The following is a 22,325-nucleotide window of genomic DNA, read 5'->3' as shown; positions in this document are numbered from 1 at the left end:
TCGATTTTCAAAGACTGTCACTCTTATACATGCGTGAAGGCGTTCTATGCGCTTATCAGTACGTCCTCTGTGATGGACACTGACTACGCGAATGCTGTGTGTTGACTACTGAAGAATACTGGCAAAAGTGAGGCTGGATGACAGCTCGGCTCTGTTAAAAAAGTCGGTGTCACTAAGAAAACAGCAAACTGCTACGCTAGGCACCAATTCATACCGCCACACTAAATTACCGTTCCTACACAAAGCCTTGTTCGTCTTACTAACGAGTTTTGAGAGAACTCTCCAGATCTGCAGATATGTTGGTTTGTTGTTGCCTGGCTTGTCCTGATTGCCAACTACCTCCCAGGAAAATATCCATGCGCTCCTAGCGTCCTCCCTTAAACCAAAGAGCGTCTCCAATGGCTACCGACGTCTCAGTGATCACATATAATTACAGTCTGAAAGGCAAAAGTATTTTTTCTTCGAAGTTTGAAAGGTGTTGCATTAGAATTAACCTTGTCCGAAATTACACGTTTACAGTCAAAATGACGATATGTAACTTCCGGGAGGCAAGTTACTTTAAAAAAAAAATACTTTATAAATTAATTCCCTAACAAATTAAATGTCGTGTCACGAGTTGAACGAAACGTTAGGTAATGTGGGAAGGTGGGAAGATATTCCAGTTTAACAAATACGACAAGAAAACCGCTAAAGACCACATGAGTAGTCAGCAACACACATTCTGCTCTGGGAAAGAGAATGCAAAAGATCTGCTGCAGAAATTCATACGTACTAAAAGTAATTTACTAAATACGTTTCTACGGTGTAAGACAGTGAGAACATAGGGTCGCACCGCGATTCAACAACGATTTGGAAAGTTCTTTCGAAAACAGAAGGAGCTGCGTAGCAGATTTAAACGAAACATAATTCTTCGTGAACAAATGTAAGGACAGCCATGCGAGAATCTTTTCAGGAATTTGATAAAAGAAGCTAACTAATTATATTACTACCAAAACGGAAGGCTGAAAGAGTAAAAAATCTTCAAAATTATTTCACCCAAAAAAGATCACTAGGCAGGTCTTATTTGCGGCCGTTCAACGAAAGCGAAAATGACTGATACAGAAATATGTGGGAGCGAACTGAGAAACCTGCTCATGTCGCTAGATACAAAAGTGATCACTTGATATAATGGGGCTGACCTCTTTTCTATCAATAGAGAACTGTAGGTCGCTGAAGTAACGGTGCTTTCCATGTGATAGGAAGGTGATGCAGATCGTTCCGGTCCATAACAATACTCACAAACCCGTTACACAGAAATAAAAACATATCTCACTGACGTCAGACTCTTGTATAACTGTGAAACATACTTTGTGCTCCAACGTGATGACTTGCCTGCAAGCAGTCAAGAGTAGTTGGCAAGCATCTATCCGGATAGCTCATTCGTAAACATGATTCAGGAGGTTTTAAACCAGGTTTTGGGTTCATCCCACGTTTTTTGAGTTCTGAAATACCTTAGATACAGTCACGCACTACTGCAACATAGCAGAAGAAATGATTACATAATGTCCAACTTGGTATGCTTCTGGATTGAAGACATCCTAGTAAGCGGAAAAGAGTACCTCTTTCGTAATGGTGACACGTAGAAGGAAATGAAGTAATGTACAGCAAATGTGATAGAACGTTTACGACAGCCAGTGTGCGAGATTGTTCACAGATGGGACATTTGTGTATAGGTAAGCCATATCGTTCGAAAATTGTTGGGAACTACAGCTAGATTTGCAGATTATCAGTGCTTACTGCAAGCACTGGTTGATGACATTCAACTTTAATGCCCGCAAATAATATGCCAGGCTACATCTTTGACAACCAACCACTGGAGTCAATCAGATCCGTCAATGACTCACTTGCTAGCAGTCCGAAACGGAATGCAACCATCTCGCTTCTCCTTGCCAGTCAAATACAACTAGTAGAAGTTTCACTCGCCACCAGAATGAATTCCATCTGCTTCGGGTACGACGAGCTGTTTTAGAACAAGTAGATACGTTCGACTAAATAAAATTGAAATAAGATTATTTTGACAACTGTATAGATGAACTGCTTCCATGTCTCGCAGTCATGGGCCCCGCAGAAAATTTTCCAAGAGGGGACAAGATTCAAAACTTGTCAGTTTTGATATATCTGATTCGGTGAGTTTGTAAATGTATCGTGCCAGTTATTTTAGTATTTTTAAGGTAGATTACTGTGGTACGTAAACGGTAAGCATATTTCAGAGTGTATGCAAAGTACAATACTTTATGTTATTAACCTGAATATGGTCGAAACCACTTGATTCAATGCACTGAAATTAAATCCTCCCATGCTTAAATCCAGGCTACACAACAAGTTATGAAATCAGGCTAAAAATATTAACAAAAATAATTTATTCAAGCTGTCATAATGTTAGGTTGAACTGAAATATAAAAACTGAAATAGGAAAGAAAGTAAGAATGATTGAGGAAATACTGCTGAATATTATGAAAAATGCCACATTAATACCCTTCGAAGTGGAACAACAGGGAACAAACTTTAAAAAAGTCTATTCAACTTTAATGATATCAATAACACGCTTCGCTTACAAATCGTCACATCTGTTCATGTTGATGGACTTATTGCACTACTCACATGATTTCTGTTATTACTGTCGACTGACATGGCTGAAGTTGAACAAACTATGTTCTGAAAACTACATTTTTCAGTTTGGTTGGGTAAAGTGAGTCCACAGCCAAAACAAGACTGGATGAATATGGGAAACCTCCCAAAACGATCCTGAAGTTGGCCGCTGGAATCGACTTATAGCAGCCTAGAACTGCACCGAGATGATTCTCGTCTCTCCAGTTTGTCACGTTGTTATGCAGTTTGCCAGATGGAATGCAAAATTCGTAGCTCTCTGAATGCATGTGGCACTGCGTGGCAACATAGACCTCGAGAGTATTCAAATCCTGGAGAGCACATTTTTTCGACCTTGAAACTCCCCTCTCTTCTAGAGCTGAAATATCATTTTCTTTTTTCCAATGATTTCAGAATCAACAAGCCATCTTGAGTCTTCATTTTTCTAAGACAAGTGGTAAACTGCTGTTGTGATTCGGTTGGGCATTAAGGGGAGGAGACTTCTTTATGGAAATTTGTTGTATTGTTCTGCGATGTTTATATGTTGGGAAGCGGCGACGGAATCCCGTGTGCCAGGGTGTTAGAAGGTGTAGCTCGGTATGCGCTGATCGAGGAAGTGACAGAGAATACTGATAACACTATTTTGGCACGGTTCTGTAAGGGCTCGTCTCTATCATAACTACGTATCAGTGCTGAAACCCCAGCCGCGCCATGAAGTCGGCATAATTTCTCGTGAACTGAGTGACAACTAACAAGCGCAAGGTATATAATAACTACTAAAGATACAGTATTTCTCGTCGCGGTTAGCAATGTATTATCTCCAGTTTAATGGAGTTGTAGACAATGATTGCTATAAATTTGATTTAATTCTGTAATTAATAAAAAAACATGAATCCAGATTCTTGTGGGCGTCTATACATGTGATGCAGGAGATCAAAGGATGAGAGCACAATACGAAAACACTCCCAGCTTCGCCGTTGTTGATGTCGAGTGTAAGTGGGAATGTACGCGCAAGAGACTGAAATCACAGTTCGGATTCTGCCAGACGGCAGGAGATACTGCGGAAAGATAGTAATACAGTGAGGTGACCCACTTCTCAACTGAGGTAATGTGGCGGCAGCATAATCTTAGCTGCATGTGACCAGACTTAATCGATTACAACAGTCACCAAATGTATGAGAGCTATCTCGCACGCATTAGGTGAACCAAAAGATCCAAATTAGATCAGAATACCCGGAGTCGCCGCCTTTTCAGTGATTCGGCTGCCCATCCGCCGACAGTCTCACGATTCGGCCTCTTCTGCAGTGCGTCACATTGTGTTATACTGTCTGAGAGAAATCCGTTATTGTGTTCACTAACTATCTGACACTCTGTAAACAGTTTACCAGTACTTTGACCTGACCGTACTTTCACGTTGTGGCGCCTTTGAATTCATGTGATGGTTTCATGCATCACGACAGTACGACATATTTACTTACCCATTTACGGTACGCACATGTATGTGGTTCCAACATGGACCGTTAATTGTGGATGTTATACTGTTTAATCGATAACTATTACTCACGCATCTTAGTTCTCACGTTCTCATGAAAATTCTCTTCGTGAATTTTGAGAACTATAAAGCACACGTAAAATATTGTCTGTAATGTCCTGTCCTTATCAAGCTACTTGAAGCCGCATAAAACTTATCGCACCAGTGGAACTAAAACGGGTAGAGAAATTTAAAGTTTAACACCTCACTGACGTGGGAATCCTTAGGGGCAGAGTATTCGCTCATTAGGAGCGGTTTGAGCCTTATCTGAAGTGATTTAGGAATAACACAGATAATTGAAACGGATATAATCGATGGTACTTTGAACCCTATCGTCCATAATGTGAATGCAGTGCAATTGCGTCCCATCGATGCGTATTGACAAAGCAAAGGACAAGACAAGAATAAGGCTTATCGACCCAAGGCATTAAAGAGAAAGTTGTGTTAGAGGTACTTATCTTCTAGCGAATAGTAAACACTTTCAGCCTGAAGGCAGTGTCGGTGGGTCATGGCACGGACTGCAAGAAAAGGCGAGGGCGTCAAGAAGCCATTCTGACCCATGAGCGCTCAATCACCACTCATAATCCGCTGAGACTATTCGGAGCTGGGGCTCAAGGCAACCGCATGTTGCGCCGTCGTCTACCAGGACTGAGCAGGCACCGTCATAACCGTGAGATGTCCCTCAAAGCGTTTTAGAAGAATTCTGGAGCGATGAAAGAGTATAACGTCTTGATCAAGGGATGGCTCACCTGCGGAATTCCACAGGCGATCTAACGAGTGCATATGCTGAGACAGCAAAAAGAGTGGGTAATAGTATGGTGTATTGGGATCCTTTTCAGAAAAAAGAGTGTTGCATTAATTACTGAACGCCCCTCATACTACGTTTTGAAAATGAAGAATGTGGCTGTTTACAAGTCTTCACTAAATATGGAAAACTTTTCGCTGGTGATATGCCATGAAAAACAAAGAATTGTTGGCGGCAATATATTCTCTGAATGAAAATTCACAATACCATTTTCTTAAAAAGCTATATAAAGTTTGCTATTGCACATTTCAAGTTGCCACCTGATAATAACATATAACTAGTACAGAAACAAAAAATGGTTAATAACATATAACTAGTACAGAAACAAAAAATGGTTAATAACATATAACTAGTACAGAAACAAAAAATGGTTTATTTCAACAGCGTCTCTGTGCCAGGACGACAACTTCTCGCATTGCAGTCATATAAATAATACTGAGAAGACTACCTCTGTCAGTGCGAAGCCTGTAGTAGCTGTTCTTACCCCATAAACAATTTCGTGGCGCCAACCGTCAACATTTTATGTAAAACAATATCAATATTTAAAAAAATGTATGCTTGGTGGTTGTTATAAAGAATAAGGGCCTCTGTGATACCAACTCATTGCCATAAAGTGTCTGCATCGTTTCGAAACGTTGCCTTCATGTGCCATCGTGTTGCCTGCTGTCTTATAAGGCTGGCATACTGTTAGCAGCGGTTCTGTCACAGCCATAGTATAGAACAGACCATCCCGCCTCAGTCGACAAACTCTGATAGCACTGCCCCCGAGTGAAAATCATAAAACAAGCGGCACTCGTGGCTACGTGCCCAGAATACCGCGTAATGTGTGGGCGTCATTTCGACTGATTTATTCCAAAGCGGGTGCGGCGTCAGGAAGTCCGAATATACCGCGGCAAGTGGCTGTCGTTGCGCCGTGTCACGGGCTCCAGAAATAAAGCTGAGTGCCACTCAGCGCTAGTGCCTGCGCCACTCCCTGCCCGTGGCTTCTGCTGCCGCGCCGCCGTACCTGACTGCACGACAGTTCCGACGGAGGAATCGTCCGCGTGTGCCGGCTGCGGTTAACTCTGACACCTGAGACAACTACGCAACGGAATAAAGCTTCGTTCTTGATGCGGGCACGGGCTGACGATAAAGTCCTTCTTGACATCACCTCACGTGAAATTTACGCTGGAGATGTTTGAATTCAACTAGATTAACTCTGTAACGACGGAGCAGTTTCAATCAAACGTGACGTGCACGTAACTTGATGACTTCCGCAGGTCTTGGTCTAGGGGCGTTACTACCTCTGCTGGATCGCGGGATCCCGGGTTTGATTCCCGACCGGGTTGGGGATTTTCTCTTCCCGAGGACTGGGTGTTACTGTTGTTCTAATCATTCCATCATCATTCGTGAAAGTGGCTAGATTGGACTGGGGACAGATTGGGAATTCGTACGGGCGCTGATGACCGCGCAGTTGAGCGCTCCACGAACCAAACATCATCATTACGTAACTTACTGAGGAAAAGTGTTACTATACTGTTTAAGCAACTAGAGCACTCATAGGGAGACAGGTGAGGCTGTAATAGGGCAACACGTAAAATTAAAATGAAATAAAATACTGATGTTAGTGTCGAATCAGCAGTGTTCGTTGTCATTATGCTGATCCAAGAAGCCTGTTTAATTGAACATAACCATTAAAATTCCGTAGAATCTTCTGGAAACTTTTAGAAAAAGGTAGAGGTTTGCAAAATCTTCAAGATGGAGCTAAAGATATAGGAAATATTTTTCTTACGTCTTTATTTTCTGAGAATCAGTTTACCTTTCTATACACGCAAATCCGTGCTCGCTTACACTCACAGGCACGCACGCACACACACACACACACACACACACACACACACACACATGCTTATCTTTAATTTGAACATCGTTGGATACTCGGCTCCCTTCCAACAACGAAGATCAGTGAACTCGACGCAAAGTCTGGCTGCTGCAGGGACCAAAATGAACAACGACGAATATTGTTTGCAAGCGATATCAGTGGATTGTTTAGTAGATGCAGACAGTGTTACAAATTTAGTTAATGATACCAAAGAAAGTGGAAGTTCTTAATAACTTTATTACTACACAGAATAAAGGAGTGACAGAATACACCATTGGGTGAGTGGTGATGCAAAATTTCATTCTTTTTCTGAGAATAAATAGGCATAATGATCCGATATGAGTTTCTGAGAGACCGCGGGTTGTCACGAATCGAGAAATAAACGTGTTTTGTGCATTTAACGAACGACATGTTTGAATCTTTTCTTTTTTTTCGTAGAGGTCACGTGTACTTGGACATATTGAAACGTCACAGTCCACGGCAGAGGTTGAGGAAGATAAGTACATTTTCCAACAGGAGGCAGGCCCTCTGTGTTGGTGTACGGGTATTCGATAGTATCACCTTCGACTGCTGTCAGGTCAGTGGGATGGATCCACATCGGCTACAGTCAAGACTAATCTTCCTGTTGGATTTTCTTTTTGTAATTTGTTCCTAAGATTTTCAACAAGGACAGAGCCTTCTACCCTCCTCATCCAGTAACATCATCAGCAATTAATTGTTCACAAATATCAAATTGTACGTTTCACAAGATGAAGACGCATGGTATCCTATGACTACAATATCAGTGAGTCGAAATACCTAGGTACATCTTCAGGGTGTCTCAAACTTTTTGGGTCAAATTGAAATGGGTGATAGTTGGTCCACAACCGATTATATTGAGATAGGGAATCAGTGGTCGGAAATGTATATTTATTGCGTTATGGACATCACTGTGTACATCGCATAACAACAAATTAGTTCACAGTAATTGTTCAAAGTGACAACCGCCAGTCTCAATGCATGCATGGCCACGGCACACGAAGTCATGCCACATTCTGTAAAAGATCAAGACAGAAGAGAATTAAAGACATTAGGAACCAGTGGGCATTGCTTTATATCAATGGGAGAAGTTGAAAATTTGTGCTGAGTCGGGATTCGAACCCAGATCTCCTACTTGCTATGCAGATGTGCTGACCACCACATGGACTCCCCTAGCACGCCTGCCATCAGCTCCAAATTCTCAACTTATACCTCACACTACTGTTGTAGTGCCCATGCTCATTAGTCTCATTACTCGCAGCATATCGCCGATCCCTGTAAGATTTAGAGCTTGGTGTGCATCTGCACTGAAGGTATCACTGGCCATCAACGCCTTAATTATATGGAGGTAGTGTCTTTCCTTCTATCAAAGATTCCAAGTGTGTGTTTTACCAGGAGACAGGCAGGCTGGACCCTAACAATCAGGTTTTCATCTGTTTCTAGCGGGTTTAATGCACCAGCGTCTTGACATAGACCCAGAGCAAAAAGTTCAGAGGTGTGAGATCCGGCGATCGTGCTGGCCAGGCGACAGGACCTCCCATTTCAGACCAGCGATGAGGGCACATGTTGTTCACATTAACATCGAAGTGGGTTGGTGCACCTTTGTTTTGAAACCACATGCTTTCTGTGGCCAACAGTATCTGAACTGTGGCAGCACATCTCGCGGGAACAGCAGGTTACCATGCATGCATTATGATTGACTGTCATCATTTTGAACAATTACTACGAGCTACATTCTTATGCAGTGTGTATGACCATAGGATAATAAAAATGCATTTCCGAACATTGATTTCGTATCTCAGTGTAATTGGTTGTAAACTCATTGCAAAGTGTTTCAATTTGAGTCAAAAGGTTTGGACACCCTCTGCTGGTAGGGGTATGAAATGGACCGATCACAGAGACTCAGTCACAGGTAAAGTAGGTGGCAGACTGTGGTTCATTGATAGAGTATTAGGAAGTGTAATCAGTCTACAAAGGAGATTGCCTACGAAACACTTGTGCGACCCATCCTAGAATATTGCTCAAGCATGTGGGAACCATACTGAGTAGGGCTAACAGCGTATACAGTAAATATTTTTCTGTCTAACTGACTCAAGTAGCTGAAGTTCAACTGTGACCACCCTCAACGCTGATGCAAATATGCTGTAGTGTACTGCGTGAATGTTAAGAGCCCATTCTGAAAATTAGCGTAACAAAAGGCATCGAATTAATTCAGAGGTGCTGTGTTATTATTGTAAAATGTTAATGTAGCATATACAAAAGTGTAACACAGTTATTCAGAGAACTTAACGGAATCTCTGGATGAAAGCCTCAACCCTACTGGGTAACTGTAAAAGTGGTCTTCTAGATAGACTGTACAATATTTGTGCTGCACTCATTTTACATATCACTTAGAGCTAATGTTATAAGGTAAGGGAGCAACTTTCTCACTGATTGTGGTTGTGTGCTAGATTGGGGTTTGAACCCAGGACTCGCCCTTTCCCGACGATGCACAGTCCGTTGCAGAGTGAAACATGAATCCTGGAAACAATTCCCAGGCTGTACTAAGCCATCACTCCATGGTATCATGTCTTCCACAAGCGCTTGTCCCAGAATGTATACAGGAAAATGTCTGTCAGCTTTTGAAAGTATGAGACATTGGTAGAAGGGAAGCAAGAGGACTTGTATCTGTAAACCAGTAAGGGTATTGGCTGTGGAAGCTAGGTTTCAGGTCTGACATCCAGTCCAGAACACAGTTTTAACCCATCAGGTAGTTTCACAACAGTGCACACTTCCTGGATAGTAAAAAGGGAGAGAGATTGAGGCCACACATGGTATTTTTCTGACCATACTTCCAAGTGTGAAACAGGTTAATGTGTGGCAGTAGTGGGGTAAAGAGGGTTCTGGGCCATTATGTTTGTGTGGTTGCATACATTCAGGAGCAAGCGTACATTCAGAGGCAAATTCCCCCTCCTTAACCGACTGTTCTGTTAATTTATGACACACTCAAATTGTTTTATGACCCCTGAGAACCCTCCCCCCATTCCCTCTGCCCCCATCCTCCTGGAAAATCCCTCCCTTCACCTCACCAATAAGAGCACAAATTTGATATCAAATAAATTGACTAATTAATTAAACAGATCAACTATCACACCATCCACCTCCTGGTAGATTCCCCAGCCTTCCCCTCGCCTCCACCATTACTAGCGTTCCCTCTTCCACTTCCATCCTCCCCTCCCCCATCTGGAAATAGACGAGCTGGAGAGAAAGGATCTCACAACATGAAATTCAAATCCATAGACATAATAATATATAGTTCAATTCAATTAGAATATTTTTTATTTATTCAGTTTGTAGGAGACAGGGCTCTCCCATTTGGGTAGAACTCATATCTGCACCCCTCGCCTCCATCACCACTTCCCATAACGTAATAACTGTAAGCACTGAGGAGTGGAATGAAGTGCAGTATATTAGTGGCTGTTTTGGGTTGCCCATATGCCTATCATCTGGGCGCCACCAAGGACATCGAAAACTGTCCAATGTCCTAATTGCAGTTCATGATACTAAATACCACTGACTGTAGACTGGAAGTTGGCATCCTTTGATATTTGATACCCAGGAAACCACTTCTGCTCTCTCTCTCAAGTGGCCACTTCCTGCTGTAATACCAGCTCCTCAAACACATAGATTGAGATGACATATCTACCTGCCTGCGGTACTTCCATTTGTTAACGTGGTGGCATTCCTTTGATTAGGAAATTCCAGACTTGCTCCCTGCCTCTGTCTCTCTCAACTAATTACTTACAGTTTGTGTGGACACACACATGAACCAACAGCTCGAGACATGCAGATAGAGGTTTCCTTTCCTCCTCTGAATGTTGACTGTGGTAGAACCCTTCCTATTAATGTGTTCCTATTGGCTAATGCTGGGACAAAGGAAAAATTCATACAGTTGGAATTCCAAAAAAGGCACGAAATAGTCCATTTGCACTAGCCTACCAAATTAATTGTTTAACAATTTACAAGAGTCAGACAAATCGCTTAAAACACTCATCATCACTTTACAATATTCTTCACTGCAATAAAACATATTTTCAACGTTTGAGAATCGTGCACATATATTTCACAAATCAAGTAATTAAACTTCCATCACAAATAGATCACAGCACTTAACATATCTGATGTCTTGTATGCACCAACAGTTGAGAACACAAGCGTCCTCCTTTACCACAGCATTTCCACCTTATACAAATATATGTGGCAAACAAAACGTTCTGACTTCCCACACTCTATCCACTGATTGCCGGGAAGCTGCAGCCACACCAGTAGTTGCGAGCCCATTTCCAGGTATCCACATGCTGGCCGTACCAGTCTTTCAGGAGCCAGAGAGATTGTTCCATGGCCATGCAGCCATCAACCAATCAATTTCATGAGGGGGAATAATCCTGGAGCGGTAACACTCCCCATATTGAGTCTTCTCACACAATACACACATTTGCTTCTGTCGCTGCTCTAACAGCATACTGGCTAATTCACTGTTCAGCCTTCCCGAGGGCAGCATGAAGTCTGCCATCAGGAGCTGTCCTCATGGTTGTGGGCAAGAGCTGGCAGGTCGGAGCATTCTTTGTAATTACCACTTGCAGAACTGTTAAGCTGCCGCTTCTGGTTGGGCACTGTGCATGGACACTGTGAGACAAGTGGGTATGGCTTGGACATATAATTCTAAATGAAATTCCACCCCGAGGTAGAGTCCCCACCTTAAAAAGTCTACTTTACCCAATCCAAAACATGGATATTGTTGTCCACACGCCTCGAATTTCTCGTGGAAAATGTAGACTCGTTCATTTTATACAAGTTATTTTCGAAGACAGAAGAAATCAGACCATACACGTGTTTTCATTTCGCTAAAGTATCATTACTTGTTGTGAAAATCCAGTACAACAGTACGACATAGGCTATAGTTCCTCTAAGTAGTTTCTCATCTGGTAAAAAAGCCTGTTCTTATCAAATTAATATCTACATCCTACATCACAGGACTATAATATGAACTCATTTTTGGGTCTTGACGGATTGCTAAGAGCATGCCCTGCCATCAGCTTAATAGTACATATCACTTTATAAGTTCGTAACTATTGCACATTGTATTATGTTGCCCATCTCTCCCTGTGTAGGTTGGAGATTGAAATTTCGTTGAAAGATGTCACCACAATGAAAAAACTCCTGTTTACAACTACAACTCGCTTCCACCCACCCAGTGGCAAGTCATCGATATCAAATGGATTGACTAATTACTCAAACTGATCAAGGGGGCCTCATTACATGACGAGAATATTTTCTCCGGCAATCGGATTTCACTTAACTGGTGACTCAAATTTGAACCCCTGGAGGGAAGGCGATGTTCTTTTTGAGGAACATTACTGAGAAACGACGTTTGAAGCTGACTGCAGATGGATTCTACCGCCGCCAACACACATTTCACAAAGGACCATGAAGATAAGGTGCGAGAAATTAACACTCATACAGAGTTATCGAGATGTTCTTTCTTTCCCTGCTCTATTTTCGAGTGGAATAGGAAAGGAAATGACTAGTACTGGCACAAGGTACCGTCCACCATGCATCGTACAATGGCCTGAGAACTATGCTTACGGATGTAGCTGTAAATTTCCTGTACCTGTTAGGAAGTCACCTATCAATTCATAGGCACACAAAAGTCACAGAAGCATGTTGTCTCTTATTTATCGAGAAAGCAAAAGATGGAACTTCTGTTGCTGAATGTCTCTCTTTAAAAAACGTATTAGCCTCTAATTTTCTCACTGCACGCACTTAACGAGTCGTATGTGAGAGGTTGTAATATGTTTGTCCACAATACTTAGAAGAAATGGTATAGAGCTCGCCTTTCAACTTTCCTTTTGGCAGAGTATCGCTTACCTGCCCTATTCATAAGAATCATCCAGTCTTCGATTTATATCATTTGGGCCCACCTGATTTCAATGAGTAAGAGAAGTCCCCTGATAAGTAACAGACCACAGATAATTCTCTTGGAAGCGCATCATGATCCGACAGCACTGTTCCTTTTGTTAGAAGACTGTCACATCCTCCACCTATCACTGACAAGAAGAGAATTATCACTACGACAAAAATAGCACTCTAACGTACAGAAGGAAATTCACAACCATTCAGAGTGTATGTGGACTGCACAGACAAATTCAGAATCATAGTACCTACAGTTCACTGATATCAAAAGACCGTTTATAAATATCCCAGAGAACATGTCCTAATCTCCTTTATCGTATTCCTATGATTACTAATCTAGAAATGTGACAGTGTAATGATGTTCATGTCTTCTCGTTAAGATTACAGTCTCTCTTTCTCTCTCTCTCTCTCTCTCTGTCTCTCACCTTCTTATTTTTGTAACATCCAACAGAGAAAAATTACGAACTAAAAAAGCTTCGCTAACGTCACCTGGTAGAGAAATGCATAGCAGCGGTGTTTAACATATGAATTTGTCTATTTCCTTACAAGATGTCATTATTTCATGCATCTTCCGTTACTGTAGACAATTTTATGGGATTGATGCAGGCATAGCACCATTTCTGAACTGTAATCGGACGTGAACAGTGGGTGCTGTACACCTCCAGAACGCTGTATAGTGCCCATATCACAAAGAAAGCAGTTGTTATCTTTTTTCCTTTGTTGTAGAAGGTAGTGGTTTTATCATCTTGAAGTTTTTCACTATAGAGAGTGAGATAGAAAACTTGCAGGGTGAATGTATGTGAGGTATTGGAAATATATTTCCTGCACTGGAGTATTAACAGTGTCGCATGCATGGAACCATGCATGCATGTAGAGAGTTACGGTACTGGAATGAGAATAGCGGTCTATATCTGTAATGTCGGTTGGTTGCGCAAATTTGGAACCCATGTTACACTCTTTCCAAAAGCAAAATATCGAAGTGTGTTGACTATGTGGAACGCGTCTCATTCCGCTCCTTCATGAGATGTCGAATGTGGTGGGTTCAGTAGCGTCCTACTTCTGGTCAGTTCCAAATTAAATCGGAGACAATGTTGCAGGGAGGGTTGGTTAATGAAGAAAGAACAGTTACAAAATATATTGTGAGACCATTTAGAGTTTTTCTCAGGTTCCTAAGCCTATAGGTTCAATGAAGGGGCAGCTCACTTCGAAATGGCAGAGTGCTGCTATGGATATGATCCGTTTTCTGGGCTGGTAATCATCAAAGGTGTTGGTGAGATCTTTCAGCCTCTGACTTTATCCTACGAATGCGAGAATACTTTGCGACTGCCATTCACATATGGCAAATTGTAACAAAATCTTACCGAATTTGTAGAGTGTTTTGGGTAAGGAAAGTAGATTTTGCACCTCCTCTCTCCTGATGGCTATTTCCTGTGCTAAGAAACAGTATTTTTTGTGTCGTGTGATGTAGGCAGTGTAACAGTGTTCGTGATATGTAGGCAGTGTAACAGTGTTCGTGATATGTCCACATGTATAAGTCACAGAGTTATGGAGGAGATGGTTTAGCAATGATATAGAAATTAGGAACCATGCTGCACTATCATTGGCTGATAGCGTCACGAGATCGATGCATTAAGACGTTTTGCTGATGCGACAGGTCGTCGAGAGTGGGTTTGGACATCGAGTAATTCGGTTAAATGTTCCGAAATTACATAAAACCTGATAAAATTACGAAAATTGAAGGAAAACACTTTAAACTAATGAAAGTACGATAAAAATGTGGGGTAATGAGAGTGCTTACATTCTCGCCTGGGTGTATGAAAATCATTCCATTCCTCCACTGGTGGGGTTGACAGCTGACGGTGCATACTATCCATGCTGTATCGGTTTCAGTCCTGCAGAATATCCCCTTGTTCCACATTCATTTATGCAATGTAAGCCATAAAAATGAAAAAATTGAGTGTCAGAAGATTTAGAGGACACCAAAACAGTGCATATATACCTGGGTGCAACATGCACCACGAATATGAGGAATCGATGCTCTTGGTCTCTTCGAAAATGGAACACTGAGACATCTGCTACCCTGTGACTGTGGAAGATGAGATGAAATGTAGAGGTCATCGCCTTCGAACAGCTGTTTGAAAATGCTCCACAATGCTGCAAATTCTTCCAGTTTTCTTATGTTGCGATGTCTTCCACATTTTAATCAATAAGAAACACCGCTTCTGTGTTTGATTTCAGTCATTCTGTGCGTTGTGGGAGCAGCTTACACCGTGTGATGTCCATCTTTCTGTGAGAGCCAATCAATAGAAACGTATTAATGTTTAGCACCGATCACTGGCCGCCTGCTCCAATGTATATTTAATGGGAACATCACATAACATCGATGGCAGGACGTACACGATATTTATTTTCGACTTATCGGAAGACAGAGACGCGGTAAAATCTTATTTGTGCTATCAACGAATACTCTGACGTCATTATATTGTTGTATTTCTAGATTAGTAGTCACAGGTGTACGATAAAGGAAATTAGGGCATGTACTCTGGGATATTTGTAGACAGTCTTTCGATATCAATTAATTGTAGATGTTATGCTTCTGAATTTCTTTGTGCAGTTCACGTATACTCTGAATGGTTGTGCATTTCCTCCTGTGCGTTAGAGTGCTGTTTTTATCATTGTGATAGCTCTCTATCTACTCAATGCGCTGTTAGATCATGATGCTTTCGAGGGAAGTAGCTGTGGTCTGTAACTTATTAGAGGACATCTCTTACTCATCGAAATCAGTGGATTCAAATGCTGTATATTGAAGACTGGAGGATTCATGAGAGTAGTGCAGGTAAGAAATACTATGCCGAAAGAGGAATTGAGAGATGAGCTCTATACCGTTTCTTCTAAGTATTGTGGACAAACATATTACAACCTCTCACATACGTTTTGCGAAGTGATGTCAGTGAAAAAATTAGCGGCTAACTTAAGAGAGACAATCAGAACCAGAAGTTCCGTCTTTCCTTTTCTCGATAAAAAAGAGACAACATTTTCTGTGACTTCCGTGTGCCTATGAATGGATAGGCTGATATCCTAATAGGTTCAGTAAATTTACAGCTACATCTATATTCAAACTTCTCAGGCCATCGTACGGTGCGTGGTGGATTGTATCTTGTGCCAGTACTAGTCATTTCCTTTCCTCTTCCACTGGCAAATGACAATCACTAGTAGCGGCTAATAAAAGAACGAAGGACCCTTACCAAGCCATGAGCACTGGCCTGCTGAGTTATGTGGAAGCTTTCGAGTTAAAGTTAACGATTTCCGCTTTTTGGTTATTTTTTAAAAAATCCTCTAACTCTAGAAATGTGTCAATTTGCAGTTTAGTGTCGAAACAAGGCCATAGCTAAATTTTCATCTACTAGACAAAAACCTCTTAACATCTGAAGTACAGTAAATTGCTTACAGAGTTCCAAACGTGTGTTGTTTTATGATACAAATTCATGGTGTATCTTTTTGGTTTAAGTACTTTGTAAATAAACAGCGAAAGGTGTATTTCAGTTCTAATAACTTGATGAAGGTGAAGAAGAGAGGGAAGTCAACAGTATCGTGTATCTACAGGCATTTGAGAGAATGCGAAAAATTTCAGGGCTGTAATACTCTCTTCAGACTGGTGCACTACACAAAATATAAATATCTAAACGATGCTATTTGCGTTAAGACGTGATCAAGCTCCTGACTGTAACCAGAAACATAAATACGAAGTCACTTGAATCTGGGCATTCACTCTGGCCTAACAGTGCTGACATTCGTATGATCTAAAAATCTAGTACAAAGGAACAACATATTTACGTGCCAGAGTACTTGATCAAAATGACAAAATCAGCTAAAAGGAATAAGGCTAATTTCACTGTCGTTCTAATGTTTAGAAATTATCTTCTAAACACAAAAACTTCTAACCGACAGAAAAGCAGAGACCCAAGGACAGCCTGTCAACTAAATGAACTTGGAACAAAATCTACTTCCAACGAACTCTCTGCTTGCACTCGAGAGATTAATCTGGAAAAGAAAGAATAAGAGAGATAAATGTAGACTACCAACCGGGCGTCAGTATTTACGTCATGCTACAAAAATATATGTCGTTTATTTTTCCGTTTCAGGTGATAATTTTTGACAGTATGACTAATTTCGATGACGATCGGTCATCTTCAGGGTAAGGGCAAAATAAGGTAAAACCACAAACGCAGCACATTATCACGCCTAATACATACGGTGTAGGAAAACTGTTGACATTCAAAATAGCTTCCAGTCGTCTCAGAATGGATATATAAATATCCTGTATAGTTTTGAAGGGAATCTTACACCTTTATTCCTGCAAAATAGTGGAAACTTCAAGTAACGGCGATGGAGGTGGACAGCGATCATGCACTTTTCTTTCCAAAGTAAAACACAAAAGTTCACTAATATTGAAATCTGGTGTCTATGGTGGCCATTGGAGATGCGAAAATTCATCCGTGTGCTCACAAAACCAGTCCTTGACGATGCTAGCTTTGTGAACAAGGGTCCTGTCATCTTGGAACAGAACATAACATTACAATTGGGGAACAAACACTGTACCATGGGAGGGGCCTGGTCAGCCAAAATGGAATACCATGATATGTCTGACCAAATCATCACCGAACGCCTGCCATATTTTATTCTTGAAACGTAAGCTTGGCCAGAAGTCGGAAATTGTGTGAAACAAGTATCATTCCATCAATTGTTATCCCTGCATTGCTCCATAGTCCAAGTTTAAAGGTTTCGTCACCACGTTTTCCTGCTACAGGCATTACGGGCGTTTCCATCTGTGATGAGTGGTTTTGAAATTCCAGCTCGCCCTATAGTTCCTTGATTCTGGGGATCCCGTAGAGTTGTTTTGGTACTGACAGGGTTCGCGAGTGCAGCATTCAGTTCTGCACGGACTTCTGCAGCTGTTGTCCTATTTTTCGTCACAATTCTTTTCAATGACCGCCCATCACGATCATTCAACACACACTTTCGTCTGCGTTGTGACTTAGAGGCTGATGTCTGTCGTTTTTGCAGTATGAACCTTCGATGCGGTGTCTCTTGAAGCACCAATCTCTTCGGATCCCTTGGTTACGGAAGCACCAAAGACTTCGGGTCCCTAGGTTACGCAAGCACGTGCCTTAGGAGCACTAACAATTTGGCCACCTTCGAATTCACCTAGCTCCGACATAATGCATCCACAACTACACACAACACTGTCCTGATCACGGCTGTCACTTGCAACGTACTGAGGACACTGCACAGGTACAGTTCGTGGCCAAACACAACAACGTTAACCGAGCGAGGTGGCGCAGTGACTAGAACACTGGACTCGCATTCGGGAGGACGACGGTTCAATGCCGGGGCCAGCTATTCTGATTTAGGTTTTCCGTGATTTCCCTAAATCGCTCCAGGCACATTCCGGGGTGGTTCCTTTGAAAGGTTACGGCCGACTTCCTTCCCCATCCTTCCCTAATCCGATGAGACCAATGACCTCGATGTCTGGTCTCCTCCCCCAAACAACCCAAACCAACCCAACAAGAACGTAACTAACAATCTTGGTTAGCATCCGCATTCATGTTCACACATGTATTTCTCGCGGTGCTTCCAAATTTTTGTCGGATCCCTGTATGAGATCGACAGACTTACAGAATTCTCTCGCGACGAATATGTCGTTTATAGTGATTTATTTTGTCAGTCCAGAGGACTAGTGCATGCGCACAAGAAGACCAATATGTAATCACTCCAGTCATACAGCCAAAAGTACATCACATTAGCCGGCCGCGGTGGTCTAGCGGTTCTAGGCGCGCATTCCGGAACCGCGCGACTGCTACGGTCGCAGGTTCGAATCCTGCCTTGGGCATGGATGTGTGTGATGTCCTTAGGTTAGTTAGGTTTAAGTAGTTCTAAGTTCTAGGGGACTGATGACCACAGATGTTAAGTCCCATAGTGCTCAGAACCATTTGAACCATACATCACATTAACTCTAGAACCATTGCAACAGAGCTGAACACACACTCCACCAAAGAAAATTGGGAGAATGAGAATGGCAATAACTTTGTTCATCAATAGAGAACTAAGGAATAATCTAATATGCAGCTGTGATCAGTGTAATAATATCACAGGTTCTATAAGAATCACTTTTATGAAAACTGAAGGTGTGAAACGTCTGTACGTTAATGTAATAAGAAAGAGATTTGTATATTTTTATACAAAACTGATATTACTTTCACATCTTATATCAAATAACCTCCTAAAAGTTTCGAAGGGAATGTGAACTAATAAACGTTAAAAAGCGCTGAACATGCAACAACTGTATGGTTTAATGGATAGATGATGATGAGGACCCATACTCCGAGGAGCGTAGGGGACGATGCGGGAGACCCGCACCGCCGTACTAGGCAACGTCCTAGCGGAGGTGGTTTGCCATTGACTTCCTCAGACCGTAATGGGGATAAATGATGATGATGATGAAGACGACATATTAACACCCAGTCATCTGGAGGCAGGAAAAATCCCTGACCCCGCCGGGAACCGAAACCAGGGCGCCGCGCGCGAGAAGCGAGAACGCTGCGGCAAGACCACGAGCTGCGGGCTAATGGATATTACGAGGGCTGTTCGGAAAATAGCGTCCGACTGATGGCGAAATGGAAACCACTGTGAAAATCCAACGAAGCTTTGCACAGAGTGTTGGACAGTGACTCTAGTATGCCCGTCGATCACGTCAAGTCGCTCTTTCCAGTTCTGAGCGCACAGTGAGCACGTAAAGATGTCTAGAAAATAATGTCTCCCGCCAAGGATGGATGCCTGTGAGAGATTTCGTGGAGTCCACACGACGAAACTGTTACGCATTTCCTTCTTCATGACAATTGTCGGCCGCACCTGCAGAGGGAATGAGGACGCTCTTGCAGCGTTTTCGATGGTATGCGTTTGATTACCGACCATTCAGTCCGTACTTGGCTTCCTCTGATTTTCATCTCTGCTCACATGAGCCGCTGGCTACGAAGACAACATTTTGGCACAGAACAAGCTGCAGGTCAGCGCTGAGAATCAGCAGACTGCACTTGTATTACGAGGGTAGTGGGAAGTTGATACAATGCCACTGCAGTTGTCTCAGCCGGAGCTGTGACTTTGTAGAGAAGTAGCTGGAGGGTGTAGGTAACCGTTACAAATAAAAGATTTTTGATTTTCCTTATAGCTCTCGTGTACTAGTCAGTTTAGGCACATATCTAACCTCTCTTATTCTTGAAAAAGATTTATATTGCATGGTTAATTAATTCAAATGAATTCTCTTTTCAGTTCTTTCTCTCAAAGTTGACTTTGATGATCAATTTTAATTCTGAACCCTACTTGTATAGATGTGTATTTTATGACGGGGACAGTGCGGTGGCAGCTGAGGAGCGGGCCAGAGAAGTCAGTGCCGGAAGGAGGAGTATTGTCGCTGCAACTGAAGCAGCCGCGCGTCAGACAGCGCGAGGATTGCTGTGGGGTTACGGGCCATTATGAGCGCTGCATGTGTTGCAAGGCATTACGTATTACGCATTGCTGCCAGCGCAGCGCAGACGGCCGCTGCAAAAAGGCCCGCGGACGCGGCCGAGCGTGGATACGCTGCACTGTGCACTCGGCTGCTAGCTGCACAGCCGTCGCCAGTTTCTCCGGAGATTCCCAGTCTTGGACGCGAAGGTCGTAGTTTACAGCCTTGACTGTTATCAGCATCAACTGTAACACGACATTACCTACAACTAGGCACCTTTGACTTAAAGCTCCGTAACATGTTTCAGAGATCTCTACTGCCAACATCATCTGGAGTGAACCTACATCTATATCTATAGTCCGCAAACAACTTTCTAGTGCGTGGTGGCGCGTACGTTGAGTACTTCTGTTACTTCCCTCTTTCGTGTTCCATTCGCGTATAGTTCGCAGGAGGAACAATCGCCGGTAAGCCCCCGTGTTGGCCTGAATCTATATAATTCTACACTACTGACCATTAAAATTGCTACACCACGAAGATGACGTGCTACAGATGCGAAATTTAACCGACAGGAAGAAGATGCTGAGATATGCAAAAGATTAGCTTTTCAGAGCATTCACACAAGGATGGCGCCGGTGGCGACACCTACAACGTGCTGACATGAGGAAAGTTTCCAATCGATTTCTCATACACAAACAGCAGTTGACCGGCGTTGCCTGGTGAAACGTTGTTGTGATGCCTCGTGTAAGGAGGAGAAATGCGTACCATCACGTTTCAGACTTTGATAAAGGTCTGATTGTAGCCTATCGCGATTGCGGTTTATCGTATGGCGACATTGCTGCTCGCGTTGGTCGAAATCCAATGACTGTTAGCAGAATATGGAATCGGTGGGTTCAGGAGGGTAATACGGAATGCCGTGCTGGATCCCAACGGCCTCGTATCACCAGCAGTCGAGATGACAGGCATCTTATCCGCGTGGCTGTAACGGATCGTGCAGCCACGTCTCGATCTCTGAGTCAACAGATGGGGACGTTTGCAAGACAGCTACCATCTGCACGAACAGTTTGACGACGTTTGCAACAGAGTGGACTATCTCCTCTGAGATCATGGCTGCGGCTCCCCTTGACGCTGCATCACAGACAGGAGCGCCTGCGATGGTGTACTCAACGACGAACCTGGGTGCACGAATGGCAAAACGTAATTTTTTCGGATGAATTCAGGTTCTATTTACAGCATCGTGATGGTCACATCCGTTTTTGGCGACATCGCCGTGAACGCACATTGGAAGCGTGTATTCGTCATCGCCATACTGGCGTATCACCCAGCGTGATGGTATGGGGTACCATTGGTTACACGTCTCGGTGACCTCGTGTTCGCATTGACGGCACTTTGAACAGTGGACGTTACATTTCAGATGCGTTACGACCCGTGGCTCTACCCTTCATTCGATCCGTGCAAAACTCTACATTTCAACAGGATAATGCACGACCGCATGTTGCAGGTCCTGTACGGGCCTTTCTGGATACAGAAAATGTTTGACTGGTGTCCTGGCCAGCACATTCTCCAGATCTCTCACCAATTGAAAACGTCTGGTCAATGGTGGCCGAACAACTGGCTCGTCACAATACGCCAGTCACTACTCTTGATGAACTGTGGTATCGTGTTGAAGCTGCACGGGCAGCTGCACCTGTACACTCCATCCAAGTTCTGTTTGACTCAATGCCCAGGCGTATCAAGGCCGTTATTACGGCCAGAAATGGCTCTGAGCACTATGGGACTCAACTGCTGTGGTCATTAGTCCCCTAGAACTTAGAACTACTTAAACCTAACTAACCTAAGGACATCACACACATCCATGCCCGAGGCAGGATTCGAACCTGCGACCGTAGCAGTCGCAAGGTTCCGGACTGCGCGCCTAGAACCGCGAGACCACCGCGATTACGGCCAGAGGTGGTTGTTCTGGTTACTGATTTCTGAGGATCTATACACCGAAATTGCGTGAAAATATAATCACATGTCAATTCTAATATAATAT

At 42.8% G+C, this 22,325-nt stretch overlaps 1 protein-coding gene across 1 annotated transcript in view; it reads right to left on the bottom strand.

Moving 5' to 3' along the window:
• LOC126260524 (putative uncharacterized protein DDB_G0291608) overlaps positions 1 to 22,325 on the bottom strand; it is a 183,843-nt gene that overhangs the window by 28,313 nt on the left and 133,205 nt on the right. The window contains exon 5 of the mRNA XM_049957856.1: positions 20,359 to 20,538. Coding sequence (XP_049813813.1) covers positions 20,359 to 20,538 — 180 coding nt within the window. The remainder of the gene's footprint in view (positions 1 to 20,358; positions 20,539 to 22,325) is intronic.

Source organism: Schistocerca nitens, chromosome 5, assembly GCF_023898315.1.
Source record: "Schistocerca nitens isolate TAMUIC-IGC-003100 chromosome 5, iqSchNite1.1, whole genome shotgun sequence".
Lineage (NCBI taxonomy): Eukaryota > Metazoa > Arthropoda > Insecta > Orthoptera > Acrididae > Schistocerca > Schistocerca nitens.
This window is presented reverse-complemented; position numbering and strand designations above follow the sequence as displayed.